A 22,687-nucleotide genomic window follows, 5' to 3' on the forward strand; every position below is an offset into this window, starting at 1 on the left:
ATTTCGGCAAATATATTTTAAAATTGCCACGTCCCCTTAAAACGGCACAACACTAGAGTAAAAACATTAGGCGATTAAAAAAGTGACAGTATTTTACCATGCAATTAAATAAACTGTTCATTCATTCCTACATCACTTCACCTCCATCTTTACACTGCAGAAAATGCTCATTATTTAGTAGTTTTTTCTGGTTTCCAGTCCAAATATCTAAAAATTCTTAAATCAAGATGCATTTACTAGTAAAATGACAAGATATTTTTCTTGTTTTCTGGGGGGAAAATCAAAATGAAGTGAGTTTTAGCTTAAAACAAGCTAAATGATCTGCCAATGGGGTGAGAAAAGTGATCTTATTTCTGTTTGGGACAGAAACCAGCTTTCAATCAGAAACTAGATTATTTTCCTCACCCCATTGGCAGATCATTTAGCTTGTTTTAAGCATAAACTCACTTCATTTTGATTTGATTTTCAAGAAAACAAGAATATATATCTTATGTCATTTTGCTTATCTAGCAAATGCATCTTGATTTAAGAATGTTTAGATATTTAGACTAGAAACAAGACAAAAGTAAAAAGTAGCCAGGCGGGGGAGATTGATGAGGCGGATCGGGAAGATGCAGGACTTAGTTACGGTTTTTTTGCGCTTTATTTGGTAATATTTAGAATTTATATGAATAAAATAGTATCAGTTATAAAAGTTGTGCCTATGCCACGGGCCGGCCCTGCAAAACACTTTTTGGCATGTGAAGCTGTTTTATGTGAATATTATGACACGAGTGAAGCACAAACATTTATTTCCAACATAAATAATAGGTTCGCAATTACATTTTTCCCCAAGATCTTCATGTCCTTCTCTCACAGGGGATTATACACGTCTCTTCCTGGTTTGCTTTTAATTAGGAGTTTGCATCATTTACTGTGGTCAAGTAGAAAACGGATACATTTTATCTCAAACTCTATTTAACACAGTTTGTGCTTGTTATTAAACTTAAGGTGTGTCAAGTTTATGTGTATAGCGCATTTCATACATGTTGGATATTTTTAGTTTGGCTTTCTCTCACAGAGCATTATCAAACAAAGCCTGAAGTTCTCGACCCTGAGGAAGATAAATGCAGTAAAAGTTGTGAAGAACGAATTTATTAGTTTTGGAAAATCAGGAGAAAACAGAAGATATTAGAAAAATTATGCTCTTTCCTGCTCATGTCCCACATCCCTTTCAGAGCAAAGCGGCACATGAGCACCTCTGAAATATAAAACCAATATATTAACAGATATTTAACTTTCTTATATCATTTATATTACCATTATTTACTGATATTTATTTAAATGTTTTACAGGCTGTAGTATTGTTTCACTGACTGAACGCATGCTTAGATGTTTGAGCCTCATTTATATTTTTTTATTGTCAAAATGTAGGCTATTATATATATATATATATATTAGTGCTGGGAATTGATTAAAAAAACCCAACTAATTAATAATTTTTTTCTGTAATTAATCGCACGTTTTTAATATTTTGATATTGTAATAATTTCAGTTACTCTCCAAATTAATGTAGAAACAGTTTAAAGACAGTATATTTTAAATATGTGTTGTCATGTTTTTATGAATGAAGGCCAGCATCACTGATGTCTCTATGAAACATTAATGACGTTACATTACAGTATAACTCCCAATTTCAACATTTATGAGGCTTTAAAAAAACTACTTTTAATTTAAGTGAACTTAAAACAATCTTTACATAAACCCATTATAATAAATGTTATATTTACCCATGGCCTTCCCTGTCAGACACATACAGAAATGTAATAGTTCTCAAACACCTTTCTTAACTGCATAAATAATAAATGAAATCTAGATTAATCATCATTAAAGCTGCAGTTTCCTCTGTTCCCGTTGTTCTGTGATGAACATTAATGACATCATCATCAGTGCTCCTGTCACTTTAAGAACAGCCGCGGATCTCATTTCCTCACAGCTCTTTAAGTTCATTTCAGACGTTATTTAACTCATTTAAGACCCTAATATGAGAATACTCAAAATTCTCTGTGTTGTTGTTATTGTTTGTTCATGAGCAAAAGAGAACTCGATGTGAGAAGGAGACTGACGCCAGTCTGTCTGTGCGTCGAGTGTGTGTGTGTGTGTGTGAGAGTGTCCCTCGATTAGCTGACATGAGACGCAGCCACACACACACACACACACACACACACACACACACACTTCTCTTGTGTCTTGTCGAGCTTGGAAGCGTTTACATGAATAGGAGCGAGATCAAAAATGGATTTAAAAATGGACGTTGCGTTTTTTGCGTTAAATATTTTTAATGCGTTAAGCTGAAAAAATGAATCGCCCACATTAACACGTTAATTTGCCCAGCCCTAATATAAATATATATATATATATATATATATATATATATATATATATATATATATATATATATATATATATATATATATATATATATATATATATATATATATATATATATATATATAAATATCCTACATTTTGAAAATAAAAAATATCTTAAACGTTCTCAAATTTCTTTCAAATTTTCATTATTTTCATTCAGTGTCAACAATTTAATCAAATGTAACTGCTTACTTGCTGAAATCATTCAACTGTTGTCACATGTATAGCCTAAAGCACGATTTAAACTAATGTGTTTTATACATTATAACACTTTCCAGATCATGTTTTGCAACCGACATGCGCAGTCGAACCTGCGTGACATCAGTGGGACTGTAAATTGGTCTGTAGAATCAAATTCAAGTTTTTAACGAGTACATTTAATTTAATTGAACAGGTTCATCGGGTCAGTTCAGCCCCAAACGCTCATTTTCTTTAGTGGAACAAGGCCATGTCGGCACCAGCAACCATTATGGTGAGGAAAAAAACGTGTGTGTGAGTGTGTGTGTGTGTGTATAGTCACCAGGCCACAGTGATGCGCGGGTCCAGGTAGTTTAGCTTGGACGTGCCCAGAGCGATGACCTTGTTCTCCTCACGATCGGTTTCCTGCAGCTGCAGCTTCTTCAACTGCTCACACAGTCTCTGGACCAGCTTCTCCTTCTTCTCCACCAGCCTTACACACACACACACACACACACACACACACACACACACACACACACACACACACACACACACACACACACACACACACACACAGCTATTTATTCAGATACAATTGTTTTTTTTTTAATGATATTTGATCAATTTTTACACTATCAATTTTCATTTTAATTTGATTTCAAGATAACAATTTTGTGATTATGTTTTTTTAAAATGTCAATTTTTTATCAATATTTATTTTAATACATCTTGTTAAAATCAATGAAATTGAAATATAAAAAAATGAGCTTATTTTATTGCAATTAATGGCCAAGGCAAAATTGACTTAATTTCAAGTTTTATTTATTTATTTCCAGATCTTCAATTTGAAGCGCTTCAGCGGTCATTTCTAACTTTAGTTTCCCATCTAATATTGATTTTCAATTGACAAATGTTTTAATAGTTTTAGTAAACGATAATAACCCATATTTCATGTTTATCATCATTGACTGATATTCCGAAGAGGCTAAACTCGGACACGTGCTGTGAGTGAGAAGAACTAAAACATGTTTGTAGTTTAATTCACTACAGTAATAATGAACTGTGGCTCATCTGCATGTTTGCTCCTCTAAACACTGCAGTGTGACTGATATATTCAGAGATATTACTGTAACCTGTAACAGTATTTCGTGTTTTCTCAGCCGCTGGCACAGGCCTGACTGCGCTAACCTTGAGTCCACGCTGATTTAAAAGAGCTCTTACTTCTTGGATCTGTCAGACGGAGCGTCTTTATGCGCTCTCTTCGCTTCTTTCAGCTCTTTTTTGGCCTCTTCAATTTGTTCCTTTTTCTTTTGGATCTGCAACAGCAAACAGACAGACAGAAGCGAATGAGCGTGACCTCTGACCACATACACACATCTAGAGGAGCCGCGTGTGTGTGTGTGCCGGTGTATGTGTGCGCCGGTGTGTGTGTGTGTGTGTGTGTGTGTGTGTGCTGACGCTGCTTTCATCGCTCGAGTCTGAGGTCAAACGCTCCGACCGGACGATTGCTCCGTGCTTTACATCGTGTGTGTGATTATTTCTGACGGCCTCGTCCTTTAAATCTGCAATCGTGACCTTGACCTCAGAGCTGAACGGCTGTCGGGATTAAAAACATTTAACTTCCCTGCAGTTACAAAACATCTGACCCTCAGTCACGCCGCCGCTGAGAGCGACAGAAAACACTTTCATTGAGTCAGAACTTTAAATGCTGTAACACTCTTCAAGAGTTTGATTTAGGATTGAATTCAGTGTTTCTGTCTCCACTAGAGCAGGTTTTCCTGCATTATCTCCTCATTGTTGCGAAGAATTTGGAAGAAATTTGGAGAGGATTTGGAAGAAATTTGGAGAGAATTTGGAAGAAATTTGGAGAGGATTTGGAAGAAATTTGGAGAGGATTTGGAAGAAATTTGGAGAGGATTTGGAAGAAATTTGGAGAGAATTTAGAGAGAATTTGGAAGAAATTTAGAGAGAATTTGGAAGAAATTGAGAGAATTTGGAAGAAATTGAGAGAATTTGGAAGAAATTTGGAAGAAATTTGGAGAGGATTTAAGAAATTTGGAGAGGATTTGGAAGAAATTGAGAGAATTTGGAAGAAATTTGGAGAGGATTTGGAAGAAATTTGGAGAGGATTTGGAAGAAATTGAGAGAATTTGGAAGAAATTTGGAGAGGATTTGGAAGAAATTTAGAGAGGATTTGGAAGAAATTTGGAAGAAAATTGGAGAGAATTTGGAAGAAATTTAGAGAGAATTTGGAAGAAATTTGGAGAGGATTTGGAAGAAATTTGGAGAGGATTTGGAAGAAATTTGGAGAGGATTTGGAAGAAATTTGGAAGAAATTTAGAGAGAATTTCGAAGAAATTTGGAGAGGATTTGGAAGAAATTTGGAGAGAATTTGGAAGAAATTTGGAAGAAATTTGGAGAGGATTTGGAAGAAATTTGGAGAGGATTTGGAAGAAATTTGGAGAGGATTTGGAAGAAATTTGGAGAGAATTTGGAAGAAATTTGGAGAGGATTTGGAAGAAATTTGGAGAGGATTTGGAAGAAATTTGGAGAGAATTTGGAAGAAATTTGGAAGAAATTTGGAGAGAATTTGGAAGAAATTTGGAGAGGATTTGGAAGAAATTTGGAGAGAATTTGGAAGAAATTTGGACAGGATTTGGAAGAAATTTGGAAGAAATTTAGAGAGAACTTGGAAGAAATTGAGAGGATTTGGAAGAAATTTGGAGAGAATTTGGAAGAAATTTAGAGAGAATTTGGAAGAAATTTAGAGAGAATTTGGAAGAAATTTGGAAGAAATTTGGAGAGAATTTCGAAGAAATTTGGAGAGAATTTGGAAGAAATTTGGAAGAAATTTGGAGAGGATTTGGAAGAAATTTGGAGAGGATTTGGAAGAAATTTGGAGAGGATTTGGAAGAAATTTGGAGAGGATTTGGAAGAAATTTGGAGAGGATTTGGAAGAAATTTGGAGAGAATTTGGAAGAAATTTGGAGAGGATTTGGAAGAAATTTGGAGAGGATTTGGAAGAAATTTGGAGAGAATTTGGAAGAAATTTGGAGAGAATTTGGAGAGAATTTGGAAGAAATTTGGAGAGGATTTGGAAGAAATTTGGAGAGAATTTGGAAGAAATTTGGACAGGATTTGGAAGAAATTTGGAAGAAATTTAGAGAGAATTTGTAAGAAATTTGGAGAGAATTTGTAAGAAATTTGGAGAGAATTTGGAAGAAATTGAGAGAATTTGGAAGAAATTTAGAGAGAATTTGGAAGAAATTTGGAGAGAATTTGGAAGAAATTTGGAAGAAATTTAGAGAGAATTTGTAAGAAATTTGGAGAGAATTTGTAAGAAATTTGGACAGGATTTGGAAGAAATTTGGACAGGATTTGGAAGAAATTTGGAAGAAATTTAGAGAGAATTTGGAAGAAATTTGAAGAGAATTTGGAAGAAATTTGGACAGGATTTGGAAGAAATTTAGAGAGAATTTGGAAGAAATTTGGAGAGGATTTGGAAGAAATTTGGAGAGAATTTGGAAGAAATTTAGAGAGAATTTGGAAGAAATTGAGAGAATTTGGAAGAAATTTGGAAGAAATTATGAGAGAATTTGGAAGAAATTTGGAGAGAATTTGGAAGAAATTTGGAGAGGATTTGGAAGAAATTTGGAGAGAATTTGGAGGAAATTTAGAGAGAATTTGGAAGAAATTTGTAAGAAATTTGGAGAGAATTTGGAAGAAATTGAGAGAATTTGGAAGAAATTTAGAGAGAATTTGGAAGAAATTTGGAGAGAATTTGGAAGAAATTTAGAGAGGATTTGTAAGAAATTTGGAGAGAATTTGTAAGAAATTTGGAGAGAATTTGTAAGAAATTTGGAGAGAATTTGTAAGAAATTTGGAGAGGATTTGGAAGAAATTTGGAGAGAATTTGGAAGAAATTTGGAGAGAATTTGGAAGAAATTTGGAGAGGATTTGGAAGAAATTTGGAGAGGATTTGGAAGAAATTTGGAGAGGATTTGGAAGAAATTTGGAAGAAATTTAGAGAGAATTTGGAAGAAATTGAGAGAATTTGGAAAAAATTAAGAGAGGATTTGGAAGAAATTATGAGAGGATTTGGAAGAAATTTGGAAGAAATTATGAGAGAATTTGGAAGAAATTTGGAAGAAATTTGGACAGGATTTGGAAGAAATTTGGAGAGAATTTGGAGAGAATTTGGAAGAAATTTGGACAGGATTTGGAAGAAATTTGGAGAGGATTTGGAAGAAATTTGGACAGGATTTGGAAGAAATTCGGACAGGATTTGGAAGAAATTCGGAGAGGATTTGGAAGAAATTCAGAGAGAATTTGGAAGAAATTTAGAGAGAATTTGGAAGAAATTTGGAGAGGATTTGGAAGAAAATTAGAGAGAATTTAGAAGAAATTTAGAGAGAATTTGGAAGAAATTAGTAAACTTGCACTTCCTCATAGCTCAATCTCAAGATTTCACTTTTTTTTATTATTATTATTATTATTTTTTGCTCCTTCTGAGATCAAAATGACTGACTTTGTGGTGGTCATTTCCAGTTTTTGTTTTTTTGTTTTTTCATAGGATGCCACATTTACCATATTAGATAGTCACATAAGACAATAAAACAAACAAAATGCATGAATCTTAATAACATTATCGCTTAGGGTGGGAAATATGACCAAAATCTTACAAGCAATTGCTTAATAGAAGTAAAAAGTTCTCAAGTAAACGGTCATTAATAAAATATGAACTTATTAACCAATTATAATAGGACAAATAAATACAACCTAAAGATACAGATACAAACAGTGCTTTAAGGTGAAGTAGCGTTTTTCCCCTGTTGTTGTTGTTTGTTTAACATTAGCACACAGACAGGAGCGGGTATAAGCTGCATTAGTGTGCTTTCACTTTAAGAACTACAGTAATGTGCAGATCCAATACTGAGAGGATTAATTGAGAGGATTTTGAGGGAATTGAGAGAATTTTGAGGGAATTGAGAGAATTTTGAGATAATTTGGAGGGAATTGAGAGAATTTGGAGGGAATTTAGAGATAATTGGGAGGGAATTTAGAGATAATTGGGAGGGAATTAGGAAAATTGAGGGAATTTTGAGAGAATTGAGGGAATTTTGAGAGAATTTTGAGGGAATTGAGAGAATTTGGAGGGAATTTATAGATAATTTGGAGGGAATTTAGAGAGAATTTGGAGGGAATTGGGAGGGAATTAGGAGAATTTTGAGGGAATTGAGGGAATAGAGAATTTTGAGGGAATTGAGAGAATTTTGAGGGAATTGAGAGAATTTTGAGGGAATTTAGAGATAATTTGGAGGGAATTGAGAGAATTGAGGGAATTTTGAGAATTGGGAGGGAATTAGGAGAATTTTTAGAGAATTTTGAGGGAATTGAGAGAATTTTGAGGGAATTTAGAGATAATTTGGAGGGAATTGAGAGAATTGAGGGAATTTTGAGAATTGGGAGGGAATTAGGAGAATTTGTAGAGAATTTTGAGGGAATTGAGGGAATTGAGAGAATTTTGAGGGAATTGAGAGAATTTTGAGGGAATTTAGAAAGAATTGAGGGAATTGAGGGAATTTTGAGAGAATTGAGGGAATTTTGAGAGAATTGAGGGAATTGAGAGAATTTGGAGGGAATTTAGAGAATTTGGAGGGAATTTTGAGAATTGGGAGGGAATTTTGAGAATTGGGAGGGAATTTTGAGAATTGGGAGGGAATTTTGAGAATTGGGAGGGAATTTTGAGAGAATTGAGGGTATTGAGAGAATTTTGAGGGAATTTGGAGAGAATTTTGAGGGAATTTTGAGAGAATTGAGGGAATTTTGAGAGAATTTTGAGGGAATTTTGAGGGAATTGAGAGAATTTTGAGGGAATTTTGAGGGAATTTTGAGGGAATTTTGAGGGAATTTGAGGGAATTTTGAGGGAATTTTGAGGGAATTGAGAGAATTTTGAGGGAATTTGAGAGAATTTTGAGGGAATTGAGAGAATTTAGAGATAATTTGGAGGGAATTTAGAGATAATTTGGAGGGAATTTAGAGATAATTTGGAGGGAATTTAGAGATAATTTGGAGGGAATTTAGAGAATTGAGGGAATTTTGAGAATTGGGAGGGAATTAGGAGAATTTTGAGGGAATTGAGAGAATTTTGAGGGAATTTTGAGAGAATTTTGAGGGAATTGAGAGAATTTTGAGGGAATTTAGAGATAATTTGGAGGGAATTGAGAGAATTGAGAGAATTGAGAGAATTTTGAGGGAAAATTGAGGGAATTGAGGGAATTTTGAGAGAATTTTGAGGGAATTGAGAGAATTTGGAGGGAATTGAGAGAATTTGGAGGGAATTTAGAGATAATTTGGAGGGAATTTTGAGAATTGGGAGGGAATTTTGAGAGAATTGAGGGTATTGAGAGAATTTGGAGGGAATTTGGAGAGAATTTGGAGGGAATTTTGAGAGAATTTGGAGGGAATTTAGAGATAATTTGGAGGGAATTTAGAGATAATTTGGAGGGAATTTAGAGATAATTTGGAGGGAATTTAGAGATAATTTGGAGGGAATTTTGAGAATTGGGAGGGAATTTTGAGAGAATTGAGGGTATTGAGAGAATTTGGAGGGAATTTGGAGAGAATTTGGAGGGAATTTTGAGAGAATTTGGAGGGAATTTAGAGATAATTTGGAGGGAATTTAGAGATAATTTGGAGGGAATTTAGAGATAATTTGGAGGGAATTTTGAGAATTGGGAGGGAATTTTGAGAGAATTGAGGGTATTGAGAGAATTTGGAGGGAATTTGGAGAGAATTTGGAGGGAATTTGGAGGGAATTTAGAGATAATTTGGAGGGAATTTAGAGATAATTTGGAGGGAATTGAGAGAATTGAGGGAATTTTGAGAATTGGGAGGGAATTAGGAGAATTTTGAGGGAATTGAGGGAATTGAGAGAATTTTGAGGGAATTTTGAGAGAATTTTGAGGGAATTGAGAGAATTTTGAGGGAATTTAGAGATAATTTGGAGGGAATTGAGAGAATTGAGGGAATTGAGAGAATTTTGAGGGAATTTTGAGGGAATTGAGGGAATTTTGAGAGAATTTTGAGGGAATTGAGAGAATTGAGGGAATTGAGAGAATTTTGAGGGAATTTTGAGGGAATTGAGGGAATTTTGAGAGAATTTTGAGGGAATTGAGAGAATTTGGAGGGAATTGAGAGAATTTGGAGGGAATTTAGAGATAATTTGGAGGGAATTTAGAGATAATTTGGAGGGAATTTAGAGATAATTTGGAGGGAATTTAGAGATAATTTGGAGGGAATTGAGAGAATTGAGGGAATTTTGAGAATTGGGAGGGAATTAGGAGAATTTTGAGGGAATTGAGAGAATTGAGGGAATTTTGAGAATTGGGAGGGAATTAGGAGAATTTTGAGGGAATTGAGAGAATTTTGAGGGAATTTTGAGAGAATTTTGAGGGAATTGAGAGAATTGAGGGAATTTTGAGGGAATTTAGAGAGAATTTTTAGGGAATTTTGAGAGAATTTTGAGGGAATTTAGAGAATTGAGAGAATTTGGAGGGAATTTAGAGATAATTTGGAGGGAATTTAGAGATAATTTGGAGGGAATTGAGATAATTTGGAGGGAATTTAGAGATAATTTGGAGGGAATTGAGATAATTTGGAGGGAATTTAGAGATAATTTGGAGGGAATTGAGAGAATTGAGGGAATTTTGAGAATTGGGAGGGAATTAGGAGAATTTTTAGAGAATTTTGAGGGAATTGAGGGAATTGAGAGAATTTTGAGGGAATTTTGAGAGAATTTTGAGGGAATTGAGAGAATTTTGAGGGAATTTTGAGAATTTTGAGGGAATTTAGAAAGAATTGAGGGAATTTTGAGAGAATTGAGGGAATTTTGAGAGAATTCAGGGAATTGAGAGAATTTGGAGGGAATTGAGAGAATTTGGAGGGAATTTTGAGAGAATTGAGAGAATTTGGAGGGAATTGAGAGAATTTGGAGGGAATTTTGAGAATTGGGAGGGAATTTTGAGAATTGGGAGGGAATTTTGAGAGAATTGAGGGTATTGAGAGAATTTGGAGGGAATTTGGAGAGAATTGAGGGAATTTTGAGAGAATTTGGAGGGAATTTTGAGAGAATTTTGAGGGAATTTTGAGAGAATTTTGAGGGAATTGAGGGAATTTTGAGAGAATTTTGAGGGAATTTTGAGAGAATTTTGAGGGAATTGAGGGAATTTTGAGAGAATTGAGGGAATTGAGAGAATTGAGGGAATTGAGAGAATTGAGGGAATTGAGAGAATTTGGAGGGAATTGAGAGAATTTTGAGAGAATTTGGAGGGAATTTAGAGATAATTTGGAGGGAATTTTGAGAATTGGGAGGGAATTAGGAGAATTTTTAGAGAATTTTGAGGGAATTGAGAGAATTTGGAGGGAATTGAGAGAATTTGGAGGGAATTGAGAGAATTTTGAGAGAATTTGGAGGGAATTTAGAGATAATTTGGAGGGAATTTTGAGAATTGGGAGGGAATTAGGAGAATTTTTAGAGAATTTTGAGGGAATTTTGAGGGAATTTAGAAAGAATTGAGGGAATTTAGAGATAATTGAGGGAATTGAGAGAATTTGGAGGGAATTGAGAGAATTTGGAGGGAATTTTGAGAATTGGGAGAATTTTGAGAGAATTGAGGGTATTAAGAGAATTTGGAGGGAATTGAGAGAATTTGGAGGGAATTTGGAGGGAATTGAGAGAATTTGGATGGGATTTTGAGAATTTGGAGGGAAATGAGAGAATTTGGAGGAGCTTTACACACAATTTGGAGCTTTATTCGGCGAATAAATTATTATAATTTTAATTATATATATGTAATAATTATAATATGAATTATTGTAATTTGGAACTTTATTCTGCGTATGAATTATTATAATGAGGAATATTGTGATGTGTTGGTTCTCAAGTCTACAGTGGAGGTGTTTCAGGAGTTCAGGAACACAGAGATGGAGAACAGGAGCATCACACACAGAGAGATGGAGAGCAGGAGCATCACACACTGAGAGATGGAGAACAGGAGCATCACACACAGAGATGGAGAGCAGGAGCATCACACACAGAGATGGAGAACAGGAGCATCACACACAGAGATGGAGAACAGGAGCATCACACACTGAGAGATGGAGAGCAGGAGCATCACACACTGAGATGGAGAGCAGGGCTGGTGTCATTACTCAGACGTGTATGGGCGAGTTTGACGCACCTTCTCCTGCAGCAGCTGCATTGATTTCTCAAAGGTTTTGGGTGCCGCCCTCTGGTGGTTACAGAGGATCGCCACAGCTCGGTTCGCTCGGTTATACGACAGGATCTTCTCCTCCAGCGTCATGTCATCTGAAACATGGACTCGTTATGGCTCTGGGGTGAGTATCTATCACAACACACACACACACACACACACACCTTCGGTGAGCTTATTGAGCTGATCCTGCAGTGTGGTCGAGGCGTTGAAGGTTCGAAACACTTTGGCTGTCAGTCCAGGCATGGACTCGTTCAGGGTTTTGTTGAGGTTGACCGTCTGAAAACAACAGAGCATCAGGTGTCAGAAACTCACCGGCGAAGGCTGGCCCGATCAAACAGACATGATTCCACAATCCCCACTCACTGTAATGCGGTCGAACAGATCATCTTCTGGATCCTTGTGCTTTATGAACAGCTTCAGGTTCTTGAAAACCTGTGAGATCAGAATAAAATGCAGTCGTTCATAACAAACACATCGTTAGAGCTGCAATGTGAGAGTGTGTGTGTATCAATAATCCATAGTTTTATAGGAACGCCCACCTGGAGGCAAAACATCGCTCTCCACTGCCCGCTAGTCCAGGGCTCGACATTAACGCTTGTCCGGGACAAGGGGATTTTTTGAAGGGGCAAGTGAAAAATAATTTGACTTGCGCGATGGACAAGTATCCTGAGTAAAACGTCAAAACAAAAAATAACTAGGGAATCACCAAAGTGCAATAATGATTCTGCATCAGTGTAAGTGGAGATCGATAGTGGATCATAATATAAAACAAGGTTGAGCTGTTGAGGCTCGCTCAGCCTCTCGAGGAGAAAATCAAAAACAAATGAGCGCAAAACACAGAAACTCAGTTAACATACACGGTAAAAATTGTGTAGTTTTTAAATTTTTAACATATGATACAGTTAAGCAACATCACACTAACAAGAGTGTGTTTTCCTGAATACCATCACGACTGAACATGAGGCTGATTTCATACGCCAGTTCCAGAAACAATTAATTAACATCAAGTCACTTACATTTTAGATGCGATATGGACTGTTTTTGTTCTATTTCAGCAGTGAAAATAGTTCCAAACAAAGATCACAGCAGAACCATAACCCGTCTCACTGCATCAGTGTGTGTTAGTGAATGATTCAGCGTTTGAACGAATCGACTCAATGACTCGCTCATTCAGACGGTCGCAGCGCCACCTACTGGTGCTTTAGTTTCATCTTTCCAACATTTCTTATTTGTATATTCAAAAATATTTAAAATTATCTCATAACATTATTTAATGCAGTTGTAATTTTTCAGTGTAAATGATTTAATTTGATTGGTAACAGCCTATAGTGTCTGATTCTAATTTAATTTATAGATCAAATTTAAGAATATAAAAGGAAAGCTGAAGCATAGCCTATATTTAATAAGATTATGGAAAAATGTCTTTTGTAAAAAGGTAAAAATATCACAAATATGCAGATTCAAATATGTCAAAGCTGATTGAACTGGTGAGAATATTGCTTCAGAATAAATTATATTTACAAAAACAATCCAGACAAGCAAATGTTTTACTCGGACAAGTGAATGACAGATTTACTTCAGCGTGTGAACAGGTTTAATGTCCAGCCCTGCGCTAGTCATTTTTACCAGGTTTGTCGTCAGTATTAATGCGGTAAAACAGTGATATTAAAAAAACTAATTCAATATAAACCTTATTGATGTTGCATACTTTATACAGGAAAGCAGACGAACACAGAATATTAGAGCAACACGAGGTGTTTTCCCCATCAAACCCATAATAAAGAAAACACTTTGTGTTCATATTCTTGCCTCATCTACTCGCCTGTATATAGTACGCATCATCAAAAAGGTGTAAACTGAATGTGATCTTTTAATATCAGCGTTTTAGTTCATTACAGCACTTTAAGGGTAGGTTCACTAAGGATTCTTTAGCCTGTCTTCAGTTCTCCTCCGTCTTGATCAGCTCTATAACGGTTTTACTGCATAATTAATCGGTGTTTAAAATGAAGTGGTGCAACAACTCGATTTAAAATAAAACCCCTATCAACAAATCCTTTAAACTTTGCTTAATTTAATCCTTATTGGTGCAGCTCACCCTATAGTGTTGTTCACGTTAAGCGTTTTAAAAACGTCCCGCTGTTCTCAGTGACTGAAATACTGCAGCAGGTGCTGTATATGGATCAGAAGTGCCCAAAACATGCATCTTGTTCACATATTTTTGTTTTAAGATGGAAATTGGCAGGTTTGTGCTGTAGTTCTTTGGAGTTCTATGGCGGTTTTGCCCTCCAAGGCAAAACTATGGATTGCAATGTAAAAAACAAAAACAAATGGATCATAATTTTTGCACAAACATTGCAGACGGCCATCAGTGTTTGCGGTCACCTGTTTCTCCACCGGCACTTTGTTGTAGTAGCGGATGGAGTCTTTTCCCAGGAAGTCAAACTCCACCACGTGCTCCAGCCCGTCCAGACGGCGGTGAAGCGAGATGTGCTCCACTCTCAGAGAACAGCAGCCCACCGTATCCGCAGACTCATCGTCCTTCTCATTCCCCGCTCGCAGGGCCAGCTGCAACGGGATCAGATAATGTAGCTCTCACTGCAGAGCCTTTCTGGGTGTGGCTAGACCTCTAAGCCCCACCCATAATGTCCAGAGGGGAGGGGCTGGATGTCAGTGAGCAACCCATGGAATGTAACGTGATCAGATAATGCAGTTCTCCCTGCAGATCCTCTCTGGACCTAATGGGTGTGGCTATAACTTTAAGCTCCTCCCATTATGTCCAGAGGGGAGGGGCTGGATGTCAGTGAGCAACCCATGGAATGTAACGTGATCAGATAATGTAGTTCTCACTGCAGAGCCTCTCTGGACCTAATGGGTGTGGCTGGACCTGTAAGCTCCACCCATTATGTCCAGAGGGGAGGGGCTGGATGTCAGTGAGCAGCCCATGGAATCAGTCAGGTAAGCGAGAGCGGCTCACCTTATCGATGAAGTAGATGGCGACTCCTCTCTGTCTGCTCTTCATCTCTCTGGACGTCCAGTCGCGTCTGTACTGCTTCCTGATGCCATCCACACACACCTTCAGCTGACGCGCCGTCTCGTACTTCTGCCAGTCCTTCTCTCCCTGAAACAGACCATCATCATCATCATCATCATCATCATCATCATCATCATCATCATCATCATCTCTCTCTGACAGGAGTGTGTGCCGTGAGCTCAGACGCACCTTGAGTTTGGAGCTGGGGTTGAGCATGATGTATTTGAGTCGGCCATGGATGTTCTCCAGCCATGACGCCAGCCATGTGACCGTGTTGTCGTGCACAACGCGCTTCCACTTGTGTCCTGCAGGGGCTTCTGGGATCTTAGAGTCTCTGTGGAGAGAGAACATATGATGCTCGCGCTCCGTGATCAATCGAATATTCACTGGATATTTGTGGGGCCCTACAAAATCAGTTCCCTCAACTTCAGATGATCCGGGGGTTTTTCTGAAAAATCTCACACAGGTGAAAAACAAAAGTGTGTCTGAAATCACAGCACTCAGAGTCGGGAAAAGGCCCCCGGATGACCCGGAGACCAGGAGAAACATCTGAAACATTCATTTCAGTCCACAAATCATAAACACTCACCATGGATTTACTGTAGGAACTCTCCATAGTATTGTGGAAGAAATAGTCGAATAATATATATATATTTTTTACATTCTCAGGGTTCGTGCAACCTTTTGAGAGTAAAATTCAAGCACCTTTTTAAGTGTCTCACACTTTTCCCAGCACTTCAAAGCTCTAAATATTATCAAATTGTATTATTTTTAGTGTGATGATTTTTAGAACTAAAAGTGCAAAAGGTGCTGGCCACTTTATGGCAAAAAAACAACAAAAAACCCACTATAACCAGTGGGTGGCGGCAGAGGAGCACTTATTTGACTTATTAGACATTTCCACTCTTTAAAGCTACACTGTGATATTTTCCCCCATCTAGTGGTGAACTGGTATATGACCATCCAGTGAATATTAGTTTCTGTTCCTCTCAATTCCGATTTCGTTTTAACTCCTACGGTGGCCGATTTAGTCCAAGATTAACATGGCTTCCAGTTCGACCTCGTCCACATTGGACACGGTGCCATCGAGTGTTAAAACGCCAAAGGCCAAGCTTGAATTTACGGGAATGTCCCTCTTTGGCTAATGTACTTTCAAGATGGAGGAGCAACATGGCAACCCGCATTCGAACCCTCACCCGTATGTGTTTTCAATGGCATATTATAAACTTTCAAGTGATAAAGTATTCTCGTAAGAAGTAAATATACATTAAAGGGTTAGTTCACCCAAAACTGTAAATTGTGTCATTAATGACTGAGCCTCATGTGGTTGGACACCCGTCAGACCTCCGTTCATCTTCAGACACAAATGAAGATATTTTAGTGTAAAGCTGATGCTCTGAAAGGCCTCCATTGGCACAACTTTACACTCTCAAGACCCTTAAAAGACACTAAAGACGTCGATACAAAGTCCATCTCACTACAGCGGCTCTACAATAACTTTATGAAGACACTTTTTTTCAGTTTACACCTTTTTTTTTGTGCGCAAAAAAACCCTAAATAACGACTTATATAGTGATGACGATTTCAAAACACGGTCTCATGAAGCTTCGAAGTGTTATGAATCAGTGAGTCGATTCAGCGGTTTGAATCGCCAAAGTCACGTATTTCAGCGGTTTGACACGCGATCTGAATCATGAATCGACTCACTGATTCATAACGCTTCGAAGCTTCATGATGCCGTGTTTTGAAATCGTCATCACTATACAAGTCGTTATTTAGGGTTTTTTTGCGCACAAAAACTATTCTCGTCTTCATAAAGTTATTGTAGAGCCGCTGTAGTGAGATGGACTTTGTAACTTTAGTCTTTAGTGTCTTTTAAGGGTCTTGAGAGTGTAAAGTTGAGCCAATGGAGGCCTTTCAGAGCATCAGATTTACACTAAAATATCTTCATTTGTGTCTGAAGATGAACGGAGGTCTGACGGGTGTCCAACCACATGAGGCTCAGTCATTAATGACACAATTTACATTTATGGGTGAACTAACCCTTTAATGTGCACATATATTTTTGAAAGAACTAAGTGTTTTTAGCTAAGAATAAACTAAAAAAAGTTACACAGTGTAGCTTATGGAAAAAAAGTAGAAAGTGACAGTCTCATGAAAAACAAACTTTTCTTCAAATTGTGACTGGATTACACAGAAAACAAGTAAAGAGTGCTCCTTTAGTTCAGTGTGATACTATAGAAGAACAATAGCACATTTAATAAGAGTTCAAATGTTCCTTATAAAAATGTGTTTTTTGCACATTACTGTTGTTAATAAAGTGAATTTTTCTGCATAATGCATCTCTCACTCGCTGCAGTTGATGGTGACGTGCTCGGGCTGGATGCGCTTCTTCAGTTTGCCCATCTTCGGATGTTCTCCTCGGCCGCGGAACAGACCGGGCGGCTCCAGCTTGAAGTTCCCGATTTTCTCCCGGTGTCCGTCCAGCTGACAGAATCCGTACTGCTCCACCAGCCGGCTGGCTTCCTCCTTCAGGACCTGATTGAAACACAGCAGACTGACTGAACTCAAAGTCATTTCAAAAAGGCATTTCAACACTTCTGAGTGTAAATGGACCCAGAGACGTCACATGACGCACCTGCTTCTCCTCCTTCGTCATGTTCTTACGCTCCTCCGCCTTCTCCACGAAATGCTTGTGAATGTGGCTGAAGTCACACTTGGAGAGCGTCTTTATCAGCTTCCGCTCTTCTTTAGTCATTTCCTGCAGACAAATCCATTCAAGAACGGCGTTTAAGTTCAGCAGAAACTATGGATACTGAGGGAAAACTACAAGCCAGAAACACACCAGAGTTAAAGGAACAGTTCACATCAATTAACAAGTGAACAACAAATAAAGTTATCGTCTCCTAAAGGAACGATTCTGAACTGAAACGATTCGTTCGAAATTCCAGTTACAATGTCAATAATTTGCTTAACGCCCACCTCTGGTGCTGATTGGCTGAACAGCGTCTCTTAGCCCCTCCCTCACTCACTGTAGTTAACGCCCACCTCTGGTCGTGATTGGCTGAACAGCGTCTCTTAGCCCCGCCCTCACTCACTGTAGTTAATGCCCACCTCTGGTCGTGATTGGCTGAACAGCATCTCTTAGCCCCGCCCTCACTCACTGTAGTTAATGCCCACCTCTGGTCGTGATTGGCTGAACAGCGTCTCTTAGCCCCGCCCTCACTCACTGTAGTTATGCCCACCTCTGGTCGTGATTGGCTGAACAGCGTCTCTTAGCCCCGCCCTCACTCACTGTAGTTAATGCCCTCCTCTGGTCGTGATTGGCTGATCAGCGTCTCTTAGCCCCGCCCTCACTTTCTGACCAATCACAGCAGAGCAGCTCAGAGGCGGAGCTTAGAGGGACTGAAGTGTTTCAGACTCAGAAATGTGGTGATGCGTTAGTGGATATTATGAGAGAATTAAAGGTGCAGTGTGTAAGTTTTAGCGGCATCTAGTGGTGAGGTTGTGAATTGCACCCCCCCCCCCCTCCCTTTCGAAGAGAAGCTACGGTGGCCCACACAGGATAAAAATGCCATAGTCTGAGACAGCAGAGAGTAGCTAGCGCTCGGTAGACAAGTTTGTCCCTTTAGGGCTACCATAGAAACATGACGGCACAAAATGGAGGCTTCACTGTCAGGGACCCGCGGTGTGTGTAGATAGAAACGGCTCATCCTAAGATAATAAACACATAACGCTCTTTATACTCCAGTTATGTATTTATACCAGGAGATCCTGATAAATATTACACACTGCAGCTTTAATGCCTGCTGTAGGAGACTCTGGAGCAACATTAGGAAGCTTTAGAAGAGTTCTGACCTCCCTCCAGTCGGTGAAGAAGTTGTTCTGGAACGCCTCTTTACTGGTGTACTCGTGCTCCAGCATCTTGGCGTAGAAAGTGGCGATTTCCTCGGTGGCCGGACTCAGTTTCACCGGCTGACCTGAGAACAGACACACGCCACGTCATGATGACATCACTCACTTTCCTGTTTATTCCAGGACATCAGGTCACATGACGCGTTTACCGTCATAATAAAAGGGCACGTTATCGGGAAGCGGCTCATATTCAGGAGCGAAATACGGTCCTTGATGCTCAAGACGGCTCCATTTCTGACTGTCCGATGATTTGCCTTCTTCCCACCTGGACAGCCAATCACAGATCACAAGACGATAATAAACACACAACACACACACACACACACACACACACACACACACACACACACACAAAACATCAACAGTGAATATAGTGACCAATTATACAAACCGCAAACTCAACCTCAAACATTAATACATTATGCAAGTTTAATAAATGTGTAAAAATTAACAATTTATTAAGATAAAATTAATAATTATTGTTTATTGATTAATAATCGGAAAGTTGATTTGCTCATTTTTAAAATGAATTAATGACTTTAAAAAAATATGAATATATATATATATATTAAAATAGCATTAAGTTAATATTTAATAAATGGCCTCACAATGATCAAAATGAGTTAATAAAGCAATACAATACACAACTCTACAATCATCCGTTTAAAGTGAACAAATGATTACGATTAACAATTAATAATGATTATTTATTCATAAACAATGGGAAAATGGATTTGAGTGACCGTTTAAATTAAGAAATGTATTTATTTATTTTAATAAATTCTGCAAATTCAACCTGAAACATTAATACATTTTGTGCAAGTTTAATGTGTAAAAATACACAATTTATGAAGAAAATGAATAATTATTGTTTATTGATAAATTAATATTATCAGATAATATCAGAAAGCAGATTTGCTAATTTTTTGAATGAATTGTAATATTACAACATAAAAATATTACATTATATTAAAATATAAAAATATTAAATAATTAAGATACATAAGTTAATATTTAATAAATGGCCTCACACTGATCAATAGGAGTTAATAAAGCAATACACAACTCACAATATAATAAAACATTTATTAGTGATTATTAATAATGGGAAATGGATTTGAGTGATGTTTGAACTGATTAAATAAGAAATGAATGATAATATTCAATATTCAATAATTATTGTTTATTGGTTAATTATTGGAAAGCGGATTTTTGCACATTTTTAATGAATTGTAATATTAAAATATTAAATAATTTAAAACATAAAAATAATATTGTTAACAATTGATAAACTGTCTCGCACTGAATATGAGTTCATAAAGCAATGCAAGACACAATTCTGCATAATCATGATTATGAATATATTAATGATTATTTATTAATTAACTATGGGAAAATGGATTTAAGTGACTGATGTCCACAAATAAAAACAATTATATATATTATATATAAAATATGAATTATATTTAATATTACTATATTATATTAAAATAATATTTTAAGTTAACATTTAATAAATGGTTTCTCACTGATTATGAGCTCATAAAACAATGCAATACACAACCCTACATAATCATTAAATGAGATTATTTTATTAAATGACAATATATTTAAATTAATTACTTTTTTTAAATGATTTAAATATAAAACAAATAAATTACATATATTATTAAAATACAATATTATATAATACATTTAAGTTAATATTTATTCTTTCACCAATTAATGAGCTCATAAAGCAATGCACCATTCTACATTATCAAGGTTAAATTATTGATTCGTTTTTTATAATAAATATTCTATAAACATTAATCATTATATTATTAATATAACAAAGCTATTATTTAACGAACTGTCTCGTTTAAAGCTGCAATACGCCATTCTTCATAATTATCCGTGTAAAGTTGATCATAACCTTCCATCTGATGTTATGGTCCCGTGGCACACACGCGCATGCGCAGAGGTGATCTCCCTCTGACAGGCGCTGAGCTCGTGAGCTGCCCTGAGATCTGCGGCTCGAGCATAACGTCTGACAGAGGACACGAGCGACGCGGCTTTATACCGTTCCGCGGAGGAATAGACGAACCGGGAAATAACGCGCAGACATCTTATCATTCCCCGCGACAGCAGCGCTCAGCTGACATGTGCTCGATTGCGCATGCGCACTTACGACACGTCTGTGTGTCACACGTGCGCGTGTCCGACCGGCGGCATCCGCACCATAACAGTTCCGCATGTGTCACTTTACTACTCATTTACATTTTAAAATAACAGTTCATTAGATTAAGTAATTGCATTATTTCCTACATTCAGAATTAATTCCCCTGTTTTATACAGTAATTTCAGGAGCTGATGAAAGGAATGGTTGAAGACTACCTGAAGGAGAGCAGTGTGCGCGCACATACCACTTCCACTTATCAGACTCCTCGTCTTTCTTGTCCGCTTTCTTCCCCTTCTCCTTCTTCTTCTCCTCTCCGGCGTCTTCCTCCTTCTTTACCTTTTTACTCTTCTCTGGTTTGTCGTGTTCTGAGCTTTGCTTCCTTCTCTTGTTCCCGGACGGTTCTTTATCCGGCTCATCTTTCACTCTCTTCTTCTTGATCTTGGGGCCGCCCGGCTCCTGCTTAATGAACACACAACAGACCCAGATGACAATGTTTGGCCCACCTAACGTCCCAGTAAACGGAACGTTCCCTTATGGTTATTTTTTGGGGAACCAAATAAGATCGTTCTCTATTGGTTGTGTTTTCGTAACCTAAAGAGAACGTTGCCGGCATTGTATTGCATTTTGTATACTTCATTTACTGCGCGCGCTTCTTCCGCGCGCGCGTAATTTAAAAAATAACGGTAATTTCGTTTTTACTGACTGACTAACTTTAGTTTATGTGTCTTTATTGAATAATACGTTATAATTAATAAATATACAAGTGTAAATAGTGTGATTTCAAAGAGATTTGACACGTAACTGAAGATGTTAACTGAGAAGTTTTTGTTTACTGAACAAAAGAGAGAAGTACGATCCGTTAATTCAGTGGTAAGAAATGAATGTAATGCTATCCCAGTTATTCAGTTTTTAATGTTTGGGAATAACGATTACTTTAACTGGGATTACATTAGCCAACATTACATTACATTCATTTCTGTATAGATAGAGACCCAGAAATCGTTCCCTGCTGGTTATTTTTGGAGACCCAGATAACCAATAGAGAACGCCCATAAAAAAAAAATTGGTTCACAGAACAGATATAGTTCTCTATTGGTTAGCTGGGAAAGTTCTCTTTACGTAAATAGAACGTTTCCTGTTGGTTTGGCGAACGTTCCCGGAACGTTTCCCAAACCTCTTTCCTCCGATATCATTTACCCTTCGGTACGTCAGTCCCACATAAGCGAAAGACGGATGAATGGACGTCAATAATCAGCCTACTACAAACCATGTCTTGTTTTGAACTTATTTAATCAATAGAAATAATACAAGCACATAAACCCTCATATGGAGGATAAATACGCTGAATTTATACTAATATGTAAGATTTCGTAAGTTGTATCACTGACGCTGTCCCACAACCAGGTTTTACGTTTAAGTGCCAAATAACAATGACTTAAACACAATATGGGGTTATAAAATATGAATTTTATTCACAGACATTAAGAAATGAATACAGATTAACTTACATTAACTGTGATGCCACGGAGTTAACGGGTCGTACTTCTCTCTTTTGGTCAGTAAATAAAAAACTTCTCGGTTAACATCATGTTGTCTAAAATAACGAGTCAAATATCTCTGAAATCACCATATTTACACTTGTATACTTATTAATTATAACTTATTATTCAATAAAGATCGATAATCTAATGTTAGTCAGTCGGTAAAAA

The 22,687-nt window shown here is 37.1% G+C and overlaps 1 protein-coding gene across 5 annotated transcripts in view; it reads right to left on the reverse strand.

Moving 5' to 3' along the window:
- The window catches only part of top1mt (DNA topoisomerase I mitochondrial), a 29,420-nt gene that overhangs the window by 733 nt on the left and 6,000 nt on the right, over positions 1–22,687 (reverse strand). The window contains exons 2-14 of one of the 5 annotated variants that reach the window (XM_079806418.1): positions 21,223–21,434; positions 18,967–19,082; positions 18,761–18,882; positions 17,541–17,663; positions 17,253–17,440; positions 15,092–15,236; positions 14,846–14,989; positions 14,254–14,436; positions 12,235–12,303; positions 12,033–12,147; positions 11,836–11,963; positions 3,814–3,908; positions 2,933–3,082 (exon numbers count right to left, since the gene is read on the reverse strand). In XM_079806418.1, coding sequence (XP_079662544.1) covers positions 2,933–3,082; positions 3,814–3,908; positions 11,836–11,963; positions 12,033–12,147; positions 12,235–12,303; positions 14,254–14,436; positions 14,846–14,989; positions 15,092–15,236; positions 17,253–17,440; positions 17,541–17,663; positions 18,761–18,826 — 1,406 coding nt within the window. In that variant the 5' untranslated portion in view covers positions 18,827–18,882; positions 18,967–19,082; positions 21,223–21,434. Of the gene's footprint in view, positions 1–2,932; positions 3,083–3,813; positions 3,909–11,835; positions 11,964–12,032; positions 12,148–12,234; positions 12,304–14,253; positions 14,437–14,845; positions 14,990–15,091; positions 15,237–17,252; positions 17,441–17,540; positions 17,664–18,760; positions 18,883–18,966; positions 19,083–20,732; positions 21,020–21,222; positions 21,435–22,687 lie in introns of those variants that run through there. The other 4 variants (XM_079806414.1, XM_079806417.1, XM_079806416.1 and 1 more) reach the window with 4 other exon arrangements.

This window comes from Gobio gobio (genome assembly GCF_949357685.1).
Source record: "Gobio gobio genome assembly, chromosome: 23".
NCBI lineage: Eukaryota > Metazoa > Chordata > Actinopteri > Cypriniformes > Gobionidae > Gobio > Gobio gobio.